The 12,376-nt window shown below is 40.2% G+C and overlaps 1 protein-coding gene across 9 annotated transcripts in view; it reads left to right on the top strand.

Annotated features, from left to right (window-relative positions):
* The window catches only part of NFASC (neurofascin), a 199,383-nt gene that overhangs the window by 170,459 nt on the left and 16,548 nt on the right, over positions 1-12,376 (top strand). For 4 of the 9 annotated variants that reach the window (XM_069756196.1, XM_069756199.1, XM_069756198.1 and 1 more), the window contains 4 exons: positions 537-551; positions 6,238-6,414; positions 9,063-9,170; positions 11,324-11,479. The exons of the other annotated variants lie outside the window; for them this stretch is intronic. In XM_069756196.1, the coding sequence (XP_069612297.1) occupies positions 537-551; positions 6,238-6,414; positions 9,063-9,170; positions 11,324-11,479 (456 nt within the window). The remainder of the gene's footprint in view (positions 1-536; positions 552-6,237; positions 6,415-9,062; positions 9,171-11,323; positions 11,480-12,376) is intronic. 9 annotated transcript variants of the gene reach the window in all.

The following is a 12,376-nucleotide window of genomic DNA, read 5'->3' on the forward strand; positions in this document are numbered from 1 at the left end:
TTAATCATGTAATTTAGTATCGCCAGAATATAATATAGCCTTTTGATTGATGAGGGTCAATCTCTAGGAGCCAAGCTTATAATGACAGTGGAGTAACTGATACACCCTTTGATCCGTCAGTCAGAAGCCCTCCACTTCTAGTAGCTAACTCACTGTGAAGGAAATTGCAAAATCACTTTAGTCAAGTAAAAGGTGTTGTTTGGTTCTCCGCATTCCTCTGTGGGAACAATCATGAGGTTTTGCAGTCTCCCCCCAACCAAAGAGGAAGTGATAGCATATCATATAAGTGATTTACCATCTCTTCTTTTAGAGAGAAGACCACATAAGCAAAATATTTATTGTTTTTCTATGGTACCATACACCTTCTGTGCAATATTTTATACCTGGCATGGAAAAATGTACACATTTCCAGAGACTTGATAGGGACCAGTGTGTCATTGTTTTTCTCTTCTTTGTGTTTATGTGTTCCGCTCTTTTTCTTTTATTTTTTTTTGCCCTTGCTTTTCTAAACTCTTGGCTTTCTGTGAGGTCTGCAGTTCCCCCTACCTCAGGTAAAGTAATATGATAGCATGGTAACATGCATGTGGCTTTTAGCATGCTAGGCTTGCAGCATTGTATTGTGTCTCTCAAAGCACCCATATTGCCTTCAACATACAGTAGATTGTTTGTGGTAATGGCGTTCTTCCTCAGCTCTATTAAACTAAAAGCATTCAATGTCTACTGGGAGGATCGTCATCTATAAAGTGATGACCATCAGCTCTTTTTCTGAGCTTTTTTCCTGGTAAGTAGAGGCAGACACGCTGGAATCCATGTTCCCCAAGCGATGAAGAGACAGGGAAATTTTGTAGTTAAAAATTAAAAATGCAGCGTAAGTATACTGATGGGGAGTTGATGATGTGTTACTGTACATTTCCACAAGACCATAGTATGTATATTTCCAGACATGGAGGGGGAGTAAAAAATGTTTGTATGTGAATATACAACCTTATGTAGCTACAGAACTTATAATTCTTATGGGGGGAAGGGGGGTTGCAGTCCACGCCCCTGTCACAATCCCTCACCTCGGACTGCTGATGGAGACATTATCAGGGGGCTGTGGTGTGACAGGAGCTGCTCCTCACTGCACTGTTCACCCCTCCATCTGGAACATTACAGCAGTGTGCAACTCCACACTGTTATCAGCCAGTCTCCAGATTTCTCTCCAGATAACAGGGGGAGTGATGTAATGTCCCAGATGGTTAGTGGAGCATTGAGGAGCAGCTCCTGTCACACGGAATTACAAGGGTTATAAAGATAATAGAACTACACGGGGCATCTGATTTTTATAGTTTATGAGGGCAGAAACAGTACCAGAAATGTTTAACTCCCCGATTTTTAAGGTTTCTGCTTGTAGCATTTGAATAAGAACTATTATTCTTTAATTCCATTAATTCCCGAGTATAAAAATTTGTCCTGGTAATGTGATAATGGTAAGTGATTTTCTTCCAGTATGTCTGCCCATGATTTTCTGTAATGATTGCCATTATTGACACATGTTTTTGTATGTACATTATGGCACAATGTGGGACGGTACTGTACTGTACTGAATGTACCAGAAGTTTAGCTTAGTTTGTGCCAGTTCACTGTCTTACATCCTTGTACCACATTTACTATTTGATTTGGACACTTTTCTGTCTCGCCTTATAGGGGGTATGGCTTCACTGGAAGGGGGGCGATTTTGTTAGAAATTCGTGTGACCTACGTTTTGTCACATTGCTCCATGACTGTGCCAAATTTAAGTCTCAAGTTTGTATCACAAAGTAAGCTAGCTAATAAATTATGTAAACTTAGACTAGAAATTGCTCCAAATGTATCTAAGCGCCATGAGCTACTTTGATAAATATGGTACATTTTAAGACTGAAGAAAAACAGGAAACTGAGCCGGAGTATGACTTGAAAACATGCATGATGTAAAATCATGTTCACACTGGCCATAGAAACAAACAAAACCAAAGAAAAGACAATGTGTGCATAAACCCTAATGCAATTAAATAAGTAAAAAAGCAAGTGCATTAAATAATTAACATAGGGTACTTAGTAAACACTGTTTTTGATTTAAAAAAAAAAAAAAAGCATAAAGCTGTCCCACCACGACAAGGTGTACCCAATTGGGACAGTAACTTCACTCTCTAATGTTAAAACCTGTCTAATGTGAATTGTGGCAGAGAGTCACCGACTCCCAACCTGGGTGTCCGATTGGGACCCGGTGACTCTCTGCCACTATTCATACTGCTGTAGGTAGGTTTTAACATTAGAGAGTGTAGGTACTGTCCCAATTGGGTGTACCTTGTCGCGGTGGGACAGCTTTATGCTTTTTTTGTTCAAAAACAGTGTTTACTAAGTACCCTATGTTATTTTTACTTATTTATTTACATTAGGGAATATGCACACATTGTATTTTCTTTGTTTTTTTGTTTTTTTTTGCAGTTAATACTGCCTAGTAGTGATGAGCGAATATACTCATTACTCGAGATTTCTCGAGCATGCTTGGGGGTCCTCCGAGTATTTTTTAGTGCTCAGAGATTGTTTTCCTCGCCTCAGCTGAATGATTTACATCTGTTAGCCAGCTTTATTACATGTGGGGATTCCCTAGCAACCAGGCAACCCCCACATGTACTTATGCTGGCTAACAGATGTAAATCATTCAGCTGCGGTAAGAAAAACTAAATTTCCGAGCACTAAAAAATACTCGGAGGACACCCGAGCGTGCTCAAGAAATCTCGAGTAACAAGTATATTCGCTTATCACTACTGCCTAGTCCATGTCTACAGTTTTAAGAAAACTGCCTGTGTGTTCTCTCTTAAGAACTTATAGTTGTCCTTTAAACTTGTCTGGGCCAAAAATGAGCACTGCCTTTAATGTGCACTTATGGATGTCCTCACAAACTTCCAGAGTTGTAGGAGACATCACTGCATAAGATGTCAAGTGGCCATAAATATGTACAGAAGTAGACCTAAGCTGCATGTAAGCATGGCAATCAAGAATGGCTGGTATATGTGGCTAGCACCGGGCATACTGATGGCTGAGTGAAAGGCTGCTTTGGAGCTATCACACTCAGTTGCTCGCAATCTGGTTTTAATGCACTCTACATCACTGTATATGAATAAGGGGATGTGCACACAGTGTCTTCTTTAGGCCGGTGTCACACTTGCAACTGCAGTGCAAGAACCTCGGAATACCCGGCTATGCCGCCGGCACTCGGGACCAGAGTGTGCGGCTGCATGTATTTCTATGCAGCTGAATGCTCCAGTCTGAACTGCCAGCGGCAGTGCTGGGTATTGAGGCGAGAGACTCGCACGAGTTTCTTGCATTACAGTTGCAAGTGTGACCCCGGCCTTATACAGATTCTGCTTAGAATCTGCCTGAAAAAGCGCCTTATAAAATGAACATAATGCTCAGCAATGTCAAAACAACAATGCTGTGCACATGTTCCGTCTTATGTCTTTTAATGGCTTCATGGTTGGGAAACCCTAAAACGATTAACAGAAGTGATATGTTAATTCTTCACGCTCTTTATACTTGACATTTTAGAGTAAGAGTTGACAGCTTCATGAAGCAAATTTGCTTGAGAAAAATTGGCGCCTACTCTGGCATCTAAAGGACATTGTGTGCACATAGCCTACGAGATGCGGTTCCTTGCTTTTCCTTTTTTTTTTTTTAAGGGCTTTCTGGACAAGCTGTTAATGTGGAAAGTCCTTACTGTTTCAGCGTTGCCAATATACTGACCTCCCTCCAGTCTGTGTTTCCCATGAAGTCACAATAGCTATGACTATAATGTAATCGGTATTCAGTAAGTGGTCGTTTGGCCCATGCCTGACAGTAAGGGCAGTCTTAAACCACCCGGAGTGACATGGCTGCCGATCAGTTAATTTTTTGCTGATTAATCAGGTTATTAATTGACTGCCATACTTCCCATGTGCTCAGTCCAATCAATAATAGATCGATCTACACAGTGTTCTTGGTAGCACATGTCCTGTTTACACAGGCTGATGTGCTTCCGAGAACAATAGTTTTTAATCCTGTTTAAACGGATTATTGGCAGCCTGTATACACTTCCCAATTATCTGGAAATAAGCCTTCCTAGGATCACTTGTTCACAATAATTGGCCAGTGTAAATTCAGCTTTAGGCTACATTCACACCAAGTTTATGGATGTGGAATTTGAAGCCAATCCTCACTGAAATCCATATAAAAAAATTGCCTCCAATACTCTTTGAATTCTCTTCCTATTGATTTTAATAGAAAATCCACAATGCTCTTCAATTTTTTTGAGTTATTGTGGCAAGTTTTAGAAAACCTCTTTGAATGAAAAAAAAGAAGCGATATGTAATTTTTTTTTATACGGATTCCATTTGGAATCTGCTCAAAATGTAACTGTTGCGTCAAAAGGCTGCAAAACGAATGGGGAGAAAAATTCTTCTTCAAAAACAAAGTCAAATGTGCGTCAAATACTCTTAAAAAATAATCCTGTAAAAGAGCACATGGATTACTGATGTAAATTTCTCTTGAAAACCACATCAGGTTTGTGTGCCTCTATAGAAGCACGGTGTGAATATACCCTACGGTGGTAAAAACAGAGTGGTAGAGAACCACTAAAGTGGTGGAGGGTTTAGACCAGGGGTGGGGAATCTTTTTTTTCTGCCAAGGGCCATTTGGATATTTATACCATCCTTCGGGGGCCTACAAACTCCGCCCACAAAGTGAATTCTGACTCTGGCACTGATGTGAGGACATAATCTTTCATTGCATGACCTTCAGTGTTCAGTAGGGAACACTGCATATGTGTGCTAACAGAGCAAGAAGAAATTAATGAGCTGGTGGCAATCAAAATACAGCTCCTTGCCCAAGAATGCAGTCCCCGAGAATCTGCCCGGGGGCCCGATAAAAGGTCACCAAGGGCCGTAAATGGCCCTGGGGCCTGAGGTTCCCCACACCTGGTGTAGATGGTGAGTATGATATTTTTGAGTCAAAACCCTTTAAACTATGATATGATTTATTAAGGCTAACAATAAGTGACATATTTCCAGCAATTAGAATATAATCAGATAAAACAATCAGTTGTGTAAGTATAATGTTATTAATGGGAATTGTAGAGCGTGCAGTCAGCTGCTTGTATGCGTGCATGCCAGCTTTATTACAGATTGTCATCTTCCATCCTGTGTGTTGTACGTAGGGCAGAAGGACGGCTCTTCCCGTAATCACTCAGCTTGGCTGTGATATCTCTCTTCATTGCTATTCATTCAGCTTGCTTGCTTGGACTGTTTTTGGCCATGTTTTCAGTGCTGAATTGTACAAATTGTGTGAAATTTCCAGTGTATCTCTATTTCCAGTAACAATTTTATTGTATTTTCTCTTAGAATGACCGGAGTATGACATTTGCGTTTTTCAGAGTAACATATGTTAGATCTTGGCATCTTCTTAGCGAAGACTACACTGTATATGTATATGAATTGCTCCAGTGGCTTTACACACGATTCCAATGTGACCTGATTGCATGGGTGGTTTGAAAAGATGGAAACATTTTGATAAAAGAAAGACAAAATGGGTCTTGTGTGTAAAGGATATTGCAAATAAAAACTCGGCAGTTTCCCATGTCATCAAAATATGTCTGCAAAGCTGCTTAAACTCACACACAGCATTTTTGCGCAAAAAAAAAGCTACGCTTTTCATAGCATTTTTATGGGGTTTTTTTCCTGGCCACAAAAAAATTAATTTTGGAGAATTTAGACAGTGTTTTGTGTGCCAGTGAGGATCTTCTTATAATGCAGCATGCTCTGGGTATGATTTTTTTTGGGGTGTCATTCATCGATATCAAGATAAAAATTGCCACCAAAAACTCGTTAAAAAATGCTATGAAAAATACTAGGTTTTAAAAAGATTGTTGAAATAAGGCTGACTATAGAAAATTGAATTGGTTTTCTGAATGTAAAGCCAGCTTTATAGTAATAATACCAAATTCTTCTCATCCTCTGTCTCATGGTATTCGGGTCACTTTGTGAACCCCTTCTTTCAACTAAAGATCTCCATCATTTTCCATCCCAGCTACTTTCAGCAGATGATAAAGGAGGGAAAATAGGCTACTTAATTCCTGTGGTCACAATAATACAGTATATCAAGATGTCTGAAGAGTTTCAGTAATTTCTGGAAGACGTGCATTTCTCTGCTCTTTTTTCAGTCTGTTTTTCACCTTGTTCTCAGTTCCTCCCACATCTCCAGCGCCCGTTACAGATGCGCCTACAGAAATCCTAACTGTTCCCCCAACCACTACTGTCCTCACAACAGCTATTACAGCCAGACCCACTACTACCACCACTGTTCTTACCACCACAGCTACTGAGAGCCCTCCAACAACTGTGGCTAGCGTCCATGAAATAGGTATTACACCTTAAAAAAAATGTCATTGTCATCTAGTATATAGCTTTTTCCATACTTAGGAATTCATAATGCTAATAAAGATCGATGCTCCTAGAAAAGGGTTAGACTCAACATCAGTAATGGTTAAAACTGCAAAATGCTTGCAAAAATAAGCAATCTAAAAATCCTCTCTGTTTGCAGGATCAAACGGATATTTATTTTATTGTTTATAGCTTTTTCCCAAGGTTACTGGCCACTGCTGCAATTAAGCAGTGGTGGCCGAGCATGCACAGTGCCTACAAGTTCTATTTAATAGAGCTTGTAAGGCCTGATTTAGAGGTGGATGGATCGCTGGGGCGTACGATCAGTCACACACTAGTGCTCTTTCAATCCTGCAGAGATAAAGCTGGCTCCGCTTGTAGCATCGGTGGGAGAGCATAGCGCGTGCCAACAGCGCAACCATTTTTCTGATCTGAACTTTCAGGAGTGCACCGCTTCCTGGCAAACAGGAAGACTGGAGGCAAGGGAGCGATGTTCTCCTGAAGATGAACTAGGACTATTCAAAGTGATTCTTAAATCGTAGGTGTATTAAAGAAGAATATATTTATATTACCTTCTCTTCATTCCATTCCCAAGGCCTGAGACAACTTAATACAATGCGCTAGATATTGAGAGAATCACAATACTGCCTCTTCAGAAGGTCTGGCAAATATTTTTGCACTTGTGATTAGATGTGTAGATTTTGTGGTTTCCGGAAAGTGGACAATGTAAACTACCTAAGATAACAGACTGGGGAGGTATTCATTCCCTGGGACAAGCACTGGCTCCCCATCGTTTTGGCTGCGGCGGATTTCGGAGTTTTGGCTGCAGTAGCACATATTGCTGCTTTATCCAATCACAGAGCTCATTAGCACTGCTGATGGAGACAGTAGTGATTGGCTACAGTGGGGATGTGCGCTGTCAACACTTATCTGAGCAGTATGGGGGAGCTGGCGCTGGACTTGGAAAGGGTAAGCACCTGCTCTGTTTCTTTTAGATATATTTGAGCATTTAAAGAGAATCTGTCAGCATGATTTTGCAATGTAAAGTAAATGCATGGCCATAATGGTGTCTTCATACTGATTAAATTGATGCTTTTGTTGATTAAATCCACTTTGTGGTTCTTGTTTAATCAGCATTTAAAATTTTCCTCTAATGAGATTTTGGTGCAGAGGAGCTGGACTGGAGCTGTTATCTCGACCTGTGCATGCGCCAGCTTTGGTGCCATTTAATTGGAGGTTAGTCGTGAAATTAAACTGCGCATTCACCACCCACGCCAGTCACGTTGTCGGCATGAAATTTCAAACTGGATGCAGGTCACATGAATTTACACACCAGAAGCAGACAGAGAGGCCATGACAGGTGGAGAAGAAAGTATGTACAGTCCCACCCTTGTACACCAAAATGTAATTAGAAGAAAACTTCAAATGCTGATTAACGTAGAACAGCAAAGCCGATTTTTTTTTTTTCCCCAAAGGTATCAATTTAGTCAGTTTTTTACAATATCTTTATAGCAATGTCTTTAATTTACATTGCAAAATTATGCTGACAGGTTCTTTCTAAGGTCCACTTTCCTGAAAATGTAGAACCCCTTTCAGAACCTTACTTTTAGGAGGAAGCTGGAAACAATTAGGGCCTGATTCTTCAAGGCTGGCATTGTTCATACCAGTCTTGATGAGGGTGTGTGCTGGAGTCAGACGCTCCTGATTCATGAATCTGGAGCGCCTGATTGAGTGGTGTGTGTCTTGTTCCTCTTCACAACAAATCTCACTCTAGTCAGTCACTGGAGTTAGATTTCTGGTGTATGACTGCAGAACATTAGGCCCACCGGAGGATTTGATTCTGAGGGCCCACCTTTCTCCCCCCACTGAAGAGCCCCATAGCAAATGCAAGGTTTGCACTATGAACTCTCCTGAAGGAGAAGCCAGGGCCCTCTGGAGGATTCTCCGGTTCTCTGGTGGGCCAGTCCAACCCTGTATTGAACGACACAGTTAGTCATGAATTAGATGAGTTGTGGTATGCCCATGGTGTGTCCTCGTCCCGCCCCTGCTGTGCACATTTTGGCAAAACTGGGATGGGTCAAACTGCTGTCAAAAGACTAAAAATCACAACATTTTGCGAATGTTCAATGCTTTTACGCCAGAATTCTGGCTTAAAAGAATTGATTAATCGGGCCCTTATTATTTACCTTCCCATCCTTAGTAGGCCATTAAACACAACTAGTGCATTACAATGTATCATACTTGGTGATTATTCAGACGTCCATGCAAATTGGCATGAGCACAGAACACAATGCAAATGGCTGCAGGTCTCCCGACCAGAGCATGACATCTTAATATATTTCTATGAGGCTGTCACGCCCGGGTCGGGAGAGCTGTGACCAGTCCGTGTTTTGCAGTCTGTTCTTAGACTGATCTGCACAGTCTGAATGAGCCCTTAGTCTAGAGGCCCAAACCGGAAATATGTGCTACAGCTGCAAATTGGTTTTTTACTAACCCTACCGCTATCTGGCACCTAGTTTCTAGTTTTGATTGTTTATGTTTGATGAAATACTAGCACACATATACCAGGATGTTTTTCTGTATAGTATGCTATTGTATCTAACCTTTTGTAAATCACCTCCCCAACAGCAACCGAACACTGGGACGTCAAAATTTCCCCCAACAGCCACTGGGCAAACGTGACCTGGGTATATAATGTACAGATGGGCACTGAGGTTATGGTTGAGTATATTGACAGTAAGCATCATTTTGCATGTGGAGTGTGTGTAGCTGGAATGGATCTACTAGCCACCACCCACGACCAATGTCGGCTGCACTGCGCTCAAATATACGAAAGGATGGTACTTCAGGAGGCGGTTGTCAGTGGAAACACAAATCAAAATTAGCCATTATTGCTATATTTTGGAGCATAGATTAGTAGTTGCCCTTTTTTGAGAATGCATTATACCACCACTCCTGGAGTGCCCACATTGCATTAACTCAGCTTGTAAAACAGTAAGTTCAAGAAACCCATTTGTCATGTATCTGCATAGACATTTATGGGAACTGTTTGCGGTAATATGTGACCTAACCGGAACACAACTTCCTGATTGGCTTTACTTTAGTGAAACAAGCATAGAAAAAATAATGTATAAAGGTGATAGTGTCCCATATATGACTATGTATACAGTAAAGCATTACATGAGCACATATATAAGGTGGCTAGGTGCGAACGGAAATTCACCATGCTTGGAAGCATTGCATTAAAGGAAGAGCTCGTCACCTCATATATTAAACCTTGATTGGCATGCCCTGCATTACATACGCTTTGTTTGCTTGTTCTATTGGCATACTTGATTGGGTCAGCTTACCATGTCGTGTGCAGATTGACAATAGCTGAAGTATACATATGGACAGGAAGCATGTTACTCTAGTTAAATATATGTGTATGACTTGTCTGATAATATCTGCACGCTATCAGACCTTACGGTATATTGTAATAGAAATTTAGGTAATGATTGGGGAAATATTTAGTTTATATCTACAAGTTGCACTTATTATAAAGGTTTGGTAAAATATTCTGTACTTCGTGCACTTGTGATGTTAATTTTATGAAGTGCGGATTGCTATGGTACTCTAATATGTCAGATATGGTCAATGTTTACTATACTCCACAGATGTTATAAAGCTTTTGTCTGCAGAAATATTTTCTGCCCTTTCTCCATTTCTTTAATATCCTGCTCATAATAGTGGAGACTTTCTGCTGTTTGAATAGTTGAAAGGGAAGCTGTTCAAAAACGCTATTTGCTAGCAGGCACAGGGTTAATCTGCAGGTAAATAGCAATAAAATCATGTATTAATTAATATAGTCTGCTTCCAATTAATGGGGCCGTGCTGGGAGCAGTCACCATTCACTATAGAATGAGAGTGCTGCAATCACCCACTGTCAGTTTTATTTGGCAGCTGGCATTGCAGCGTGTGTATGCAGAACAGGTTGTCAAAGTGCCAGGGTGTGATCAAGGCAACACTCAGTGTGGTGAGGAGGGACAGTTACACCACCCCAATGACTGGAAGCAAGCAGCTACAGGGAGAATATATAAATTCATTTTCTCCATGTAGCCGCTGCTCCAGTAAGGCAGTCTGGTATGATTTTAATGCTATTTACCTTCAGATTAATTCATATATCCTGCATTTTTGAACAGGATCAGTTCCCTTTAAAGTAGGAATTAGTGATGGGGATGTTAAATGGGGTATTTTAGTCTTGTATCCACAGGATATGCTATTCATATAAAGCAGCTTCAGGTTCCATCAATGGGATCTACAGTTATCTTGAGAACGGGGCGCTGACATGAGATGCCGTCAGTGGAGAGGTGGTCCAATGACAGTGATTCAAGTCACTTGCCCAGATGCAATTCCCGGAGGATAGTCCCATAATTGCACAAGATGGGAATGCTCCTTTAAATCTTTAGAATCTGTGGGTTTATATGCAGTCTGTCTGGGAAGATGGATGAGGGATGACAATTTGATCTGATTAATCTAGAAAAGTACTTGAGGCTTTTTCTATAAAATAGCTATAGCATTGATTATATACAGGGCTGTTATCTTCTGGTATTGTAAGTGTAAATCAAAACTCGTATTAACCATTGCAAACCTTGAGCGTTTGGAATAGAACAAGAACATTGGAGGTGTTAGATGTTGCGGGGGATTTTATATCAAGGTTGTATCTATAGTATGAGTAATACCGTTGAGAAAGATTAAAGAGTAACCCCAGTTATGAAAAAAGTCTTATATTCAGGGCTACCATGTATGTGAATGTTGGTGTGCAATTCATTTGCATGATGCATTTGCCCGGCCTCCCATTCCCCTACTGTCAAGTCAGACGGCATTCATCCTCAGCTCTTTCCTATCAGGTAATAACATGAGCAGAACTGTTCCTGTTAAGGGTCATCACCCTACATCAATTCAGCTGTCTGATCTGGTCCCTGGGATGACCTACAGAGTACGGGTTTATTCCCAGGAGCACCACTTGGTCACAAGCCCATTTGTGACATTCGAGACCAACTCAGGTGAGGGCTCTATCTTTTCTGTGACAGCACAGATACATTTTTTTTTCTTCAGCTTGTATAAAAGATGTGTCTTTTCAAAAATGCCATTAAATTGACATTGTTCATTTAGTAGTGAAATGTGAGAGGGGTTTGTTCTTGTGCGGAGGCTACCAAATAATCGTGGTGCACCTTCTTATGGTGATCCTACTGTTGCAGTAAGGCTCGCTTCTTGACAAATTCAATCGACCGTCTGTTGCTTGTTGAGACTTACTCGTTTGTTTCTTGTACTTTTAAGTTGCAAACCTTTCAGTTTTTTTCTTTTCTTGAATTTCTGTGCCTTTAAACAAAAGCAATGTCTGCACATTCTGTATGTCCAAATGATCATAAGGTTGAAAATGGTTGGTATTTGTTTTTCTTTTTTTTTTCTTTCTTTTTGACCATTGTCATGATTCTTTGCATGTGGACAAATGTTTTAATATGTCCATGTAAGATGCCTTATAATAATAAGTGTAGTAATCCAACTTTTGAGGGAAAAATTCGTACCAACTGGTATCTTTAAATGGATATACATTTAAAAGTGTCAAAAAAGAAGCATACGTTCTTTTCATCTGATACATCTGTCTTATATAGATATATATATATATATATATATATATATATATATATATATATATATATATATATATATATATATATACACACACACACACACACACACACACACACATACATATAAATAAATAATAAAATAAAAAATTATGTAATTATGTTTCATGATCCTATGTGGATATGGAAAAAACCAGATGTTGGTGGAAGGAAAGACTGGCATGTTGGAGTTCAACCTGCCTGATCCTTTAGAGCTGCCAGAGATAAGCTGCTGCCATAGGCAGATGATTATTCTCTTGTCCCTATTGAAAT

This window comes from Ranitomeya imitator, chromosome 3, assembly GCF_032444005.1.
Source record: "Ranitomeya imitator isolate aRanImi1 chromosome 3, aRanImi1.pri, whole genome shotgun sequence".
Taxonomy (NCBI): Eukaryota; Metazoa; Chordata; class Amphibia; order Anura; family Dendrobatidae; genus Ranitomeya; species Ranitomeya imitator.